The 14,691-nt window shown below is 44.4% G+C and overlaps 1 protein-coding gene across 1 annotated transcript; it reads left to right on the forward strand.

The window, feature by feature from the left end:
* Window positions 1-365: 365 nt before the first annotated feature.
* On the forward strand, window positions 366-14,337 carry vstm2b (V-set and transmembrane domain containing 2B). Its single transcript, XM_048262172.1, has 5 exons — window positions 366-1,141; window positions 1,864-2,051; window positions 2,774-2,803; window positions 3,475-3,877; window positions 13,330-14,337. Exons 1-5 carry the CDS (start codon window positions 1,069-1,071, stop codon window positions 13,416-13,418), a joined length of 783 nt encoding a protein of 260 aa, XP_048118129.1. The 5' UTR covers window positions 366-1,068; the 3' UTR covers window positions 13,419-14,337.
* Window positions 14,338-14,691: the final 354 nt, after the last annotated feature.

A 14,691-nucleotide genomic window follows, 5' to 3' on the forward strand; every position in this document is an offset into this window, starting at 1 on the left:
TAATATTAAATGTAAAAACTTTGAATTCCTTGCTCATAATTGAAATAGTTTAATGAAACATGTTTTAATCTATATAACAACACTGACTCTGATAAGGGCATGCAGATTACCCTTGTGCTTTTTACAAAAGGGGGCGGGAGACAGTTGACTAATACCTTACAGAAAAAAAAGATTAATCTAGTTCAATGTTGCACATTAAATGGAACTCCCCCGACTGCCATTCGTCTGTGGCTACTATAAACACTGCCTTGTTGATCTTAGAAAAGACAACAATATGAATCATCTTGATTCTAAATAAGCTATTCCCAAGGCTGGTACTAGGCTTGGACGTCAGTTTGTGAAAGATCTCCTCATAGGTTGAGCCCTATGCTGATTTGAGAGACGGGAAGCTTGGTCAGGTTCCAGAGTGCTCGTCAGGCTGTCAGTGGCGGTGTCGTGCGCGCATGCCACACTGAGCTCGTGGGTTTGGAAATGCCAAAGCGCCTTCTCCCTGCTATGCGCTCACACACACAGCAGACGGGTCTGGTCACGCAAACAGGAACTATCGACTGATGCTCCAGCTTCTAAGCGCTGCTTCAAGAGCAAAAAGGGAAAATCTCTCGTCCTCTGATTAGATTTTCTGGTTTTGGAAAGCCGAGCTAAGGATGATTTTGTGATGGGTGGTTTAAAAGAGTATGGGAAAGCTTCCCCTTTTGCGGAAAGCAGAATGAACATACTCATTTCTGTCGCAGAGAAGTTGCATTTCCGTCAGAAGAAAACCGGGCAATAAAGGAATCCTTGGCATAAAGGGATATCAACATAGAAGAAAGGCTAAGAAACACTTACACTACGTATAAGGGGTCTTGTGGTCTGTCTTTTTGGATTGTACATACAGTATTGTCCGACAGAGGTGAAATCGTTTGGAGTACGCAATAACCTTTTGGGATTTTTTAAAAACACACATCAACCTTTTGAAGATAACAAAGGTCTCATAACGACATAGACTCTTTCGATATGGAGATGTCATAATTTTTTCTAGGTCAAATGACCGTTTTCACTCTTTGCTAATATCACAATTGTATTTATGAGATGGAAAAACGGGGACTCCACGGTGTCCTTTGTTATTTGATTCTTAATGCTCCCTTGATATTCTATGTAAATGGTAAGTAAACTTGGTCTATCCTTGTTGCTAGTGGCTTGCCAGTATTTCCCATGTTGCGTATTTAGCCCAACTCACAGTTCAAAGGATCAGTCTTTTATTTCACAGCAGGACTTACTGAGCTTTATGAAATGGGGGGTGTTCTATACTAGTTTATGACTTTTATGTCTGCTATTTGATTTTCATGTTGGTGATTAAATGACAGCGAGGGGAGACTTGATTGACTTGACTATAGTAGGCTGTACCCGCATTTAGTCTATACCAGAGGTTATACCTGTGTATATTTTGTGAAACACGTTTCGCACATATGACATCTACGAATTTTACACAGTAGGTCATCAACTTTTTTTAAATATTTTGAATATGAATCGGATTTATAATGCTTGGGAGTTCCGGTCCTAAGTCCCGGTCTTAAGCAACATCAATCAGGAAAAATCATGCGCACGCCCGCACGCGCGCGCATTCACCAAGATAAACCTAGATGCACACTCAAACACACTTCATGCAAGTCTCTTTCTTGGCGTGTCTGAATCCTTTGGACTTTGTCGTTTTCTACCTCAAACAGCTAATCCCTTTGACATTTAGACTCCATGACAGAAATAGAGCAACACCCGAAAAAATCTGTCTTCCACAAGCCCATGTATGGGTGATATGTCGGCAATCACTGTTTGTCTCCTCCCTGCTGTGCAAATTAACCCATGCCTGTGTTGTTTTCTCCACCTTAGCAACATTTACTGAAGTGCCCAAAGATGTAACCGTCGATGAGGGTGAAGACATTGAGATGCCGTGCGCTTTTCGGGCTATTGGGTCTTCGCCCTTCTCCCTGGAGATCCAGTGGTGGTACCTCAAGGAGGCAGCCCCAAGAGAACTTGCACACGAATTGCAAATTAGCGCCACACAGAACAGACCCAAGGTAATCTTACTGGCGCGCTTAGCAAGCCAAACGCTGCCATACCCTGTTGTCCGAGTCGTTCTACTTTCAAAGGCGTGCAGTAGCACCTGCGCCCGAAATGAGGCAAGATACCTCAATCCAGTTCAAAGGCATTATGCCTCAGCGTCAGCGGTGGAATGCACTCGGATTTATAGCACGGGACCAAGGCATACACTTCAAATAGGTTACAATGCACATATTGTCTTTATTTAATTAAGTGCTGTATTTTGACATCCCGTTGTTGATTATAGATACCATTCACCTGTGCCTTGGCATTTGAAACCGGGAATGTGAGTTGGGATGGAAAGTAAAAAGGAAGGCTCTCACGCTGAAAGATACAAAGACCACTTGTTGGGCTTTAGGATGAGTCCAATGACGATTCCTATGCACACAGCGTAAATGTCCTCATCGGAAAATACAAGATAAGTTACGGATGCATATTTGCATCTGAATGAACGGACGACACATCTAGTGGCCATAATACGATTTTGACTGATTTTGCAGTCTCATCCGCCATTACAATCCAATGGCAAAATAGGTTGTCCCAAACTGTTGCTGTCCATGGTACTGAAATCCCAGGGCGCCCAGCCTGTGTTTAAGAGTTGACGTGCTATATTCACACTAAAACACTAAAATACTGACATGACTTAAAATACAAAATGATTTTACTGTGCTTGTTCTCATGAATTATTTTTATTTTTCAGGTGGTACCCAGGGATGCTACCAAAATAAGCGTGAGTAACAAATTCTGAAATTGTTTACTATGGTTATGTTTATTGAAATCAATTACCAGGTATGGTGTATGATAAGATTTTGGTCAACATCTCTCAATAGACAAATGAATTGTGGTCATTGGTAATTTCCATTCAGACAAGAGGCATTTAATCATATTCATTGTTGTTTCTCAGCAGCCAGAGACGTCAGAGCTGCATTAATCATGTACATTGTCTGACTAAAAATACTCTGGCTAATTCACATATTGAAACCTTATTGTTCATTTTCTAAGCTGTTATGAACAACGATTTAACTCTTTCGTTTGCAACGTTTTACAGTTAGATGGTTTGTCAAGTTTAACAGTAATTAAAAAATGTAAAACCTACAATGTAATTTACATATTGCATCGCCATTACGCCCATTTGTTTGTGAGATAGAAACCTATGATGGTTATAAGGCACCCATACTCAACATTTATGACAGCGTGGACAATGTGATTTTCTCACAAAATTTCAACTAAGTCTTGCACCAAAGCCACGCACTATAGTTGTGTCTTAGAACACCCAGAGGCCATGTTCTCATCGAGTTTACTGATAGAACCTAGATGCATTTAAGGTTACAATCAGATGTAGGCAACCTTGAATATATGTAACCTGCCTTGAACAACATGTTCTTTTTTATCTGTTTCTAGACCGTGAGGGTCCAGGGCAGTGCCATTTCCCATAAACTAAGTCTCTCCAACGTACGTAAGGAGGACGAGGGTGTGTACGAGTGCCGCGTTACGGACTTGTACTCCGAAGAGACTCTGGAATACAAAGTCCAAGCCACTCTACGGGTCAACCCGCGAGATGGCATGGTGAATGAGGAGGCCGTGTCTCACATCCAGAACCGCTTACCGCTGCGGAACAACAATAACGCAGCCGAGGGACGGGCCACCTCAGAAGTGGATCAGGGTCAGGGAAAGCCTTGGGTGCCTCCTCCAGCCGGCGTTGGTCCCGTTTCCCCTTCAACAACGACAACAGCCTCTGCAGCAAAGTCCTCGGCTTCGCCTCGGCCCGGCAATGCGGCCATACTCCGACAGCAGCACGGAGCCGGTAAGTGGAAGTTCAACAGTGGCATCTAGCGGGCGGATAAAAAAAGACAATACGCCTTATTGGTCACCAGTGGAATACATTTGATTTAGTCTATATAAGTTGGTGCTATTCCTTCTGGTATATAATACAGCTATACTTCCGTCTTGTGCTAATTATTCAAGGTATTTAGCAGCAGGCGGCGTTTTCCCCAGTATGGCTTGATGATTTAATACTGAGAACTACAATCATCTACGTTTGCATAATAATAGCTTCATCAAAAATCTGCATGAGTTACCATCGCTATACCGTTATGTTGTATAGTCCCTTCCTTTCGCATTTGCGAGTGTTTTTGTGATTGACAGGTGTTGTGTAACAGGTACACCTAAAGTTGTGATTTCCGTATTCCTGTGTTTCATTAGATATATTGCTCCATGGTCTTTTTGAGAAGATGTCACCCAAGGACTTGGATGACTTGGAAGGAATGTGATCTATTTTATCACTGGAGAATTGATCTCTCTTTAGATTCCCTGCTTTGGATTCTAAAGGATAGTGGTGATGGGAAAGCTTATTGTGAGCCTATGACTCCTCCAGGTCCTTGGTCCATGACCTAACCTTGAGATGTCTCTACTGAGGCAGTGTATTCCTTTGTGTTAAGGCCACTTGGCATTAAACTCTATGCAGCTCCATCACCTTTTATGTAAGAGGACCTTCACTGGTGCATGTTTTGTGTGTGTGTGTGTGTGTGTGTGTGTGTGTGTGTGTTTGTGTGTGTGCATTTGTGTGTGTGTGTGTGTGTGTGTGTGTGTGTGTGTGTGTGTGTGTGTGTGTGTGTGTGTGTGTGTGTGATTTCATGACTGTGTAAAGCTGTTGTGTTGTGCGTTGTTGTAACACTCCTCCTTTCAGTTTGTATGTCTAAGATATCAGAGGCTATATTGGCAAAATAATACTGTCTTGGAAATAGTCCCAATGACACCCACCTGCACATACCAGGTGGTGATACAGGTATGAGAGATCATTCTCCCTATGCTGTGTGGCCAAGCACCTCTCCATCTATTGAATATATATTGAAATATAATATATTGAAATGTAATATATTGAAATATAATTAATGAGTAATAAATCAATTAATTAATACACTAGATATGTTTGTTTCTATATAACCTATTAAATATGACAGGAAAAAACATTGTTTAAACCTGATAAAATGCGCTGAGAAGTCTAGTTTAGTGTATGTGATGTCCTGTGGAAGTGAGGAGTTGAGGAAAACTGTTGAGACTTGTTGATGCACCAGTATTGTAAATCTTCATCAACAATCTTTCATTTCACAAAAGTGCATGGAGGGCAATATGGAAATGTCAGAGCCACCAACAAAGCTCATCATGTGGAACATTAATATGCAGATTAGTCTATGAGTTTGCACAACACTGCTGTGTAACAAGGTGTGGCTCTTGAATATGCTGAGATAAGGCACCTAGCACTCTCCGCTCCTCCTGGGCTCAAAGACCTTTGCTTTCCCCAGCAGAGAAGACCAAGATGTCGCCCGTGCATTTGTCGTCATCTGACAAATGAGCTGCGATGGGCTTTCCATGCCCTGCGAACACGCTGAGCCAGTAGTCACAAGGCGCATGCTGGGTTGTCTGCCTTAAAACAATCAGTATGCCAGGCAGGGGACTGATCACATACACGGGTGTCAAAGAACTAGGGAACGCTGAATCAAAGTCACGCAGCTCTTGATGTGGGGGCCTGGTGCCGCTGCCAAGGCTGCCATCTTGATCTCATGGTGTGCAGGGGAGTTGTCTGGAGCAGGTTAAATGTCCGCTGCTAGTGTCTGGCATAGTGGGCCTCGCTTCGCAGCTAGAGCCGTGAAGCTCTTGTGAGGTGAGAATTTGGAGAGTTGGCGAGTTGGCGAGTTGGCGAGCTGGCTTGTGTAAAAAGGGTTATCTCAAAGGGTTTTTTTCTCTTTCTGTCTTTTAATTAATCTCTCTCTCTTTCACTCTCTCCTTCGCCTCTCTATCTCTCTCTCCTCCGTCTGTGGCTCTCAGTCACTTTTCTCTTGCAAAGCGCAGAGCACACACTTTGTCATTGGAGGTTCTATGCTTTACATGCAAAGGTGTCTCCTTGACAGATTACCTTTTGTGCCTTCGGAATTTGTGCCAAGGTTTCTTGTGGCGGAATAAGTGACAAAATATGTAACCAAAACCAATCATATGCCTGAGGTGGTAATGCTTCATATGAAAGCATATGAAATATGTTTTCATAACACATCAGCTAGTTCCCATCGCAGCCTGCCCTGCTTTATTACCTTTATTTAAACAGGACAAAGAGCCCTAATATGTGGACTGTGGATGTGAGGAGTAATCTGCTCATATCTGGCTGCTTACACAGGGTCGGTGGCATACATTCATATTAGCTAATATTAGCCTCCTGTGGACTGTATCTGCCAAACTAAATCAAACACTATAAGTGCCTCACTGACACTTTAACATTGACGGAAAGATCTGGAATTTGTCTTGGCCTTTTGTTTTATTTTTTTCTCCTCTTGAGTGAACCCGTCAACGAATTTGTCATCGGATTGTGAAGGTTAAAGAGCATTCTGGCACATTTGACGGATTGCTCCTTTAAATTGTGGATGCAATAAATGTGTTGCTATGGTGCCCCTGCCCCTCTGTGTGTGTGTGTGTGTGTGTGTGTGTGTGTGTGTGTGTGTGTGTGTGTGTGTATGTATGTGTGTGTGTGTGTGTGTGTGTGTGTGAGAGAGAGAGAGAGAGACAGACAGACAGGCAGACAGACAGAGAGAGAGAGAGGCAGAAAGAGAAAGAGTGTTTATGGTACCCCCTTTAAGCCTGCCACTTTGGAAATGTGTGCATCTGTCACCTGTCCACCATGTCATCTCTCTGAGTAGCAGAGACTATTAATATTAAAGGGGAAATGCCACAGGCTGTTGGCCAATCAGCCAGGCCCTCGGCACGCTGTCAGGTGCCTCAAATTGCCTCTCAGCGTTCCCTTGGCCCGTCAGCAGCAGACGGGAAACGCCATGTCTGCTCACCAAGGGAAAAGGATAAAGGCCTCGGAAAATTCCCCAGCAGACAGACTCCCAGAGGACCAGGTAGATAGGCAGATACATGGATACAGACAGGGACAGATACTGGAGACTGATGGATACATAGATGCATGAATAGGTGGATTAGTGTGGGCTTGTCAAAGACAGTACCATGGCACCCTTGGATCAGCTTTGTCATTTGAACAGCTGTGGCTGGTATGGAAATGTTTTAAAGCGATTCTGGGGGAAAGCACAGTTTGAGATGTTTATCGCTTCTACTGTAAAATGTACATAATGAGATGTGACGAGAATGAAGGAATGCGTGAGCAGGAAGGAGAAATGAAGAAAATAAGAGAGAGAGAGAGAGAGAGAGAGAGAGAGAGAGAGAGAGAGAAAGAGAGAGAGAGAGTGAGAGTGAGAGAGAGAGAGATCTGCAGAGTATCACTGGTGCAGAGCTTTGGCAGGTGAGCAGGCGGAGGAGTCAGTGAATTGGAGGGGGGTGAGAGGAGGAGAGCAGCACCAGAGGACAGCCTGGCACGGGTTACGGTACACAACGGCTCAGTCTCTAATGCGCCTACCCACAATGCCATGCACCAGCAGCCACCCCAGGTGACCTTGGCATCCCTTGGCAGCAGAGTTTGTCTGTGGCTGGACAGCTGTCTTAATCGCTTATGAAACTGACTGTGTGGGCATGCTTGTGTGTGTGTGTGTGTGTGTGTGTGTGTGTGTGTGTGTGTGTGTGTGTGTGTGTGTGTGTGTGTGTGTGTGGACATGGGCCATTTATGTGGTGTTGCTGATGAGGGCACGTGTTTGTATATCCCCCCCAATAGTTATCCATTGCCATCATTTGCATGTTTAGTCATGTTCACTGAACCAAAGTGCACCACGCCTTCGAAAAAAAAAAAAAAAAAAAGACATTCAGGTCCAGGCATCCTTAACCCCCCCAACCCCTAGTTGGGCTTATATAACCCAATCACACGCATTAGTCCTGACTTTTGTGCGGTCTCTCCGAGGAGAGGAGCGTGGCGGGGCCGGTGTTAATGCGGTAGGAGAAAGCCGGGGAGAAGGAGCCACTGAGTGCTGCTAATGGGGAGGCCTGACGAGGGCTGCTATGCGCGGCGTGCTCCCCTGTGCAGCGAGCACGTGAGAGAGGACGGGGCTCGCGGGTGTCTGTGCTGCGCGCCTCTGCTGCTGCAGCTGCAGCCACGGCTCTGGCTCTGTGTGGGAGGTGCACGGGTGTTAACCCGCAACGCTCTCTTGCAGGTGTTAATTGTTTCTCTTTCGCCCGCCCGCCCACCCCCCTCTCTGTGCGGAACGCTGAGTGCAGAGTTACAGTGCAGAGGAGACGGGCACGGGGGAAATTAAAGCAAACCAGCGACTCATTCTCATTCGTGCACACTACATATGTCGGGTTTGTGTTTATGTGACAGCTTGATTCACTGGAGAGAGCATCACAAAAGTAAAAGCTGAAAATTAGTAACACGGTATGTCAGACACAAAAATAATAACTACAGGGAGCTTATAGTGGAGTCTGGAGCTGCTGTCAACTTATATGCCATATACCGACTTTCACCCAGGCAGTCTGGAAACTTGGTAAACAATGTGCTGCTATAAGCACATCCTGTATCCTCTCTGGGGCGAGGAGGCCATTATGACTTACAGATCTATACACCACCCCCAGACCGACTTCTTTCAGAGCTAGGAAAGCAAAAATCACCTTGCATTTGTGTGTCTGCTGCTCCAAGGTGGTCTATTCTCTGGCCCAATAATAAAAGCATGGAATTCAGAGAGCGAGAGAGAGAGAGATGGCGGATGTCCTCAGTGCCTGCCGTGAAGGCTTTGCTGCCTATAAGGAGAGGAGAAAGAGTAGAAGAGATTTGTTTGTTCCCATTTTTAACTGGAGGAACAAAGCCAACTGTCAATATGGACGCTGGGCCTTTGTTAGCTCAGCACGGTCAATAATCCCCTCCTCAGAACGCAGCATTCCTCCTCTCTTCTCCTACAACTTAGTCCCTTTCATCTCCCCTCTTATTCTGGACACTTATTCCTTGGCCACTGTATTTTTCTCCGTCCTTATCAGCTTTATATTGAACAGTGAGCCAGGCTGGCGGAAGAAGGGTCTGTCTGTGCGGAACCCCCAAACCCCAGGCAAGAGATGCCGCTCAAGCTTGTCATGCACCTCTGTCCACTTCATGATCTGTGTGATTGATGAGCTCATGTCACCGGTATCCCATAAGGCCCGAGCGGGAATCTCACCGATTGCTGTAACACTCTGGGGTTGGCGGAGGGATCCAGCCCGTGACTTCCCAGAAGTCTCCTCTCAGGATGCCATTACACCCTGACACACTAATCCTCCTTGAGGTGACCTCTGAAAATCCCAGCAGGCCCCTCAAAGGTCACCATCGCACAGACAACTGTAACCTTGTGAATTTACAATGTGCCAATGTGTCACTTTCACTCTCCAACAAGTCAATAGAAAAAACAGTTTATTACCATGGGGACCGGGTGCTGCATTTTGTCTGTCACGGTGAAGCAGTGTCTTATTTCAAGCGCCTGGGCGTGACAGGACACCTCCTGCCAACATCTCCTTCCACAAATAGCATCCACCACTGCTGGGTTTAGAAGACAGGAATGCCTCACAGTATCCTAACTCAGGGGCCCTTTAGTTCCTCTCTAGTGGCTCCCTGGCTTTCTCTAAAAATGGAAGTTATAAAATATTTCCTGCAATTTCATATAGTTGTTAAGCTTTAAGCTGTCCCAACACATTAACAGTTAGTGAAAGTATACAATACACCACATATGCAGAGTATGGCGATTATGGTGATTATGCCATATGCCTGAGGCTAATGAAGATAGAGATGTTTAAACTGATTTCTTTTAAATGGTTCCGACATCTTCGCGGTCCCAGACAGATTTATTTTGATTTCTTGTCAAAGAAATGGCCCTTTTATGAGAAAAGGTTGCCGACCCCTGTCCTAACTAAATATGTGTACCCTTTAAGGCAAGCCTTTATGTTCCAGTGTTTCTCAGGCTTCCAGCGATAATTCAACAATCCAAATACCTTTCTTTGGCTTAATAAGGTTCAAAAGCCTGCCTGTGTTTGAGCGTCTGAGAGGTAGCGATAGAGAGGTAGATAGAGCGCTAGAGATAGAAAGAGCGAGAAAAAAGAGAGGGAGGGAGAGAGAGAAGAGTGGAATTTCAAACGCAGTCTTAAAACCTTGGCGCTGCATGTTTTATGTTGACACTAGATAAATAGTGCAGTTATGTAGTGGCGTGCACATTCCTTAATTGAGATTGAATCTTGTGTGCTTGGGAGATGTGCTCTCCCTTTACGGACCTCATTAAGCGTACTTTAATTACAGCGCAAACAGAATGCAAAGTCTTAGATTGTAGATAGAGCTCTGCTTTTGTGTGCACTGAGCTTCCCCAGCACAGCCTCATTAGCGCAGAGAGGGGGAATGGTTTCGTGAGGGAACGTTCAGAGAGCCTGTGGTGGATGGGTCTACATCTCAACTGTACAAAAATCCACTAGAGTATGCTGTGTGATTTTTCTTCCCCTAAATAGCCGGAGCGGGCCGTGGCAACTTTCACATACAGCTAGCCATTGGTCAACTAAAACCTATTGGCACACCATGGATTCAATACAGTTTGATATCAAATAGCTCCGCTGGCGTAAGGAGAGAATTTGGGTCATAGATGTGCTGCGAGGCTAAAGAACAAGATACTTTATTGGAAAGTTATGAAACAGGATCATAAGACCGTTGAACCTGTTTTCTGCAAAGAATTCCACTAAATATGTCATAACCTATTACAAGAACACATATTAATATCCATTCAGAGTGTGCTACAAGTTAGGGGATTACGGCAGATGTGTGAGCCATGCCACTGACTTAAAAACCTCAGTGATTTTTGTGTTAATGTGTATAGTGATTATGTCAACAATGACCAGGGTCAAGCCACATGACTTTAGCCGATTTTGTGGTATTGTTAGTTGATTCATTCATCTGGGCTTAGTTAAATCTCCTCTATCTCACTGAGCTGAGAGATTTTAATTGTCTGAGTGGTGACCCGAGTTATGTAGGTCAGACTCGTTCCGAGGTCATGAGCAAAACATGGAAGACACGCTCGCTCGCTCGAACGCTGCACATAGGGAAGATGGAGCACCAGGGAGGGAAACGAGAAGGGTTCATTTGGGGGAGGCCCAACATTTAGAGGTTGCTCCCACAGAGACAGTGGCCAGAGGGGCCAGCACTTGGCAGTGGCCCACACACCGGGCACTGATCAGGACACCAGTGCCAGCCGCCCGCCACAGCCGCCCAGCCTGCAATTAGCATGGAGCTGGCCTGAGCCGCTGGCTATAATTCAGGCCAACGCCACTGCTTTTGTTTCTCAATTAATTTCCTTAAGCTTAGCTTCCTTGTTAATAACAACAACCCATAACTGGAGCCAAGCACAAAGCAAATTGCATGTGAAATCGTGTGTTTATTTGTTTTTGTGTGTGTGTGTGTGTGTGTGTGTGTGTGTGTGTGTGTGTGTGTGTGTGTGTGTGTAGGTGTGTGTCTGTGTGTGTGTGCGTGTGTGTGCATGTGTGTGTGTGTCAGAGAGAGAGAGAGGGAGGAGAGCATTGCGGGGGGGTGGAGATAAAGGCCGTGCTCCAGGCCGACCCTGCTGAGGCCGTGTTTGTCTGTCATTAAGACAGCTGGCTGCCCTCCAGAGGGCTCCTGTACGACACGCGCTGAGCAGAAGCTGCCCTGGTGCAGCCACGGCATATGCTCCCACGCGCCCTTGTGCGTGTTGCGGGTAAGCCGTGCGCACAGCACTCATCTGTTTTTTTTGGCCTTTTTTAAGGAGGGGAGAGAGGGTGGAGGGGGTGGGGTTGGAATGGTGCGGCAGGGTGGATGCTCTGGGACTTGGTTGCCAGGAAAAATTAGAACGGCAGGAAACAGACACCTATTTTACACTCTAAATGTCAGACTCTCACTCTCTGTTAAGCAGTGAGTCAGTGTGTGTATGTGGGTGTTCTTGCTATGTGTGCATAAGAGTGTGTGAGCCTCTCAGGGCTTGTGTGTTTGTGTTTGTAGACACCCACACACACACACACACACACACACACACACACACACACACACACACACACACACACACACACACACACACACACACACACACACACACACACACACACACGCACATGCACACAAGCAATCAGAGGACATGGCGGTGCCATTATTTCGTGTGTGAAAATGACTATAGGAGAGTGAGCAGGAATCTGTCAGCCCCTGGCTTTTGTGTGTTTTGCTCTTCGAGTTGCATTGTGCCATGACAGAGACTCCAGCCCTCTATAGGTCTCCGTCGTCCGACTCCAAAGGAAATGAAAGCTCTGCTTGTCTATCTCTCCCTCTCTCTCTCTCTCTCTCTCTCTCTCTCTGCTCTCTCTCGCTCTCTCTCTCTCAAGACCTGAAGCCCCTCACTTTGGGCTATTTCATTTGGAGCCCGGGAGCACAGCTCCCCCTTCATATCCTGTTTAACTCATGCAAATCCAAGGTGGCGTGCTCTCTCTCTCTCCTGAGTCATCCTCGCCGCTGCAAAGCAGGCGGTGCGAGGCAGGCTTTAAGCAGCCAGAGCGCTGACCTGTCACTCTTTGAACCTGCTATTTAGAGAACTCTAATGGTGTGAAATGTGGCCAAGAAAGTGAACAGTCTCCCTCCAGACAATGAGTCAGTTAGAGGCACTGGACATTGTGCCTTCTCCCCGCTGTCATGCCTCGGCTCCCTTTGTGACGATCAAAATCTGTGCAGCAGCACTGCTTAAAGAAACCCAAAAGCTGACGCCAAGGCAGAGGACATTGATACTAGATGGCTAGGCTTAGATGTTCTGCATAAGAACAAAAGACCTGATAAAGAATTTCTGTACTCCCATGTGTATTCTCCTGTCAGGCTCGCTCAGATGACGGTAAAGATATGTTGATTTATATTGGGGTGAGCAATTTACTGGAAATGTACTGATACTGTCATTTCTAATCTCTTACCCACCCAAATTAATTTATTGTAAAAAAAAAAAAGTTAGGATTGATGTGTGATAATTTTTGGTGCCTTGTTTTGACAGACACAAACAAAACAGACATTTGTGCATTTAAAATTTTATTAGGATTTTGAGCAGGCCTATTAATGTCCTTTTATCAGGTCATGCTTTGTCCACCACTTGTCAATTTGAAAGAGGTTATTGTCCAAGAAAATTCTATGAGAATACCATGATATTTATTTTAGGTCATATTGCCCTGCCTGAAAGAATACATATTTCAAGATACCTTATATATGAACTTTTACAAAATGTCTTTCCCTACATACAATGCTTAAGTTACTGGATTTGGAGAGAAAATGAATGAGTAACCATAACTTGTCATCTCTCTTTCGATGTATTTTCTGTGGACTAGGTTCTGGAACCATGGCAACCACCAGCCCACTCCTGTGCATCATTTTGCTGGTCCTGCATAAGCTCCTCCCCTTACTGTTAGCCTACTAAGAGACTTCAACCAAACGACGACCCGCAACGTTTTCACTTTATGTACCAAACAACAAAGGGAAAATATCTCTCTATATATAAATATATATATATATATATCTAAATAAATATATACCATTATGGCACATCACCAACTATGAGGAAACTAAGGATGAAGGACTTTGGAAGAGGTACCCTATAAGCTGAGGAGAGATGGCAGTCCTCTGTCTTGGACTTCTGGAGGATGCTGCATAGGAGTGGATGGAAAGCAGATTATATGAGAAGCATGACAAAAAATGATCTGAAAAATGAGGAGTTTTTGTGAATAAGAGCTTCACACCTATGTCATACACACCACAACATCCATGAAACGCTGCATCTGATTTCCAAATGATAAGTGTTTGCCCTGCTAAATGCATGGCTCGTTATTTATTTTTGGTGGTTTTTGATTTGATTTGCCTTTATCTGTTCATATAACTTAATTGTCCAGTTGCAGTTTTCGTCAGTTTTCGATTAATTTATTTTTGCCTTTTTATTTTTCTCATTGGACCTCTTTTGGCTTCCTTTCTGGAGTACATTGTGGTCTGGATGAAAACATTTATTTCTTTTGTTTTGATTTGATTCTTTTTGCATGAACTGTTGAGCAGTTTTTCACTTTCCCATTTCAAAGCCATCACAGACTGTTTTGAACATTTTGGCTCTTTCCACCAAGACTGTGTGAGTCTTTATGTTCTGTTGAAAACCCTCATATGGTTTTATGATTTTGTTTTTCATGATGTATAAAAATGCGACCTTATATATTTTGATTAAATAAGGCACACGTTTCCATAGTTGTTGTTAGTCACTTTCAATAATGTTTATTTTTATTAAAGATATGGTGATCAAGGTATGACATTCATTTATAATAAAAAAGAAAAAAAACTTCTTGGTTTGTTGCCAACACAAGTTGAAATAAAGGTTGTTTTTTTTTTTAATTACAGTAGATGGTGTGGTCTATTATCAAGAAAGTTAGGCTATAGGTGCAAACAACATGATTCATTATACTAGTATATTCTACTCTGGCAAGAATTGGAACATTTTCCTTTGTACAAAAAAAAATGAATATTGTGGTCTCTCTTTCTCAGGGAGTGAGTGAACTCACCTGAATCCATAGGTCTTGTCATAAGAGGACCACAGAACTTAACCCACACCAGCCCTGGGCCCAGTGTTGTGGGACACGTGCAAACAAAACATTATCTTTTTGGTTTCTGGGAGAATTTCTGGTGAGCACTTCCATGAGAAGAAATACCACTCG

This window comes from Alosa alosa, chromosome 14 (assembly GCF_017589495.1).
Source record: "Alosa alosa isolate M-15738 ecotype Scorff River chromosome 14, AALO_Geno_1.1, whole genome shotgun sequence".
NCBI classification, from domain to species: Eukaryota; Metazoa; Chordata; class Actinopteri; order Clupeiformes; family Clupeidae; genus Alosa; species Alosa alosa.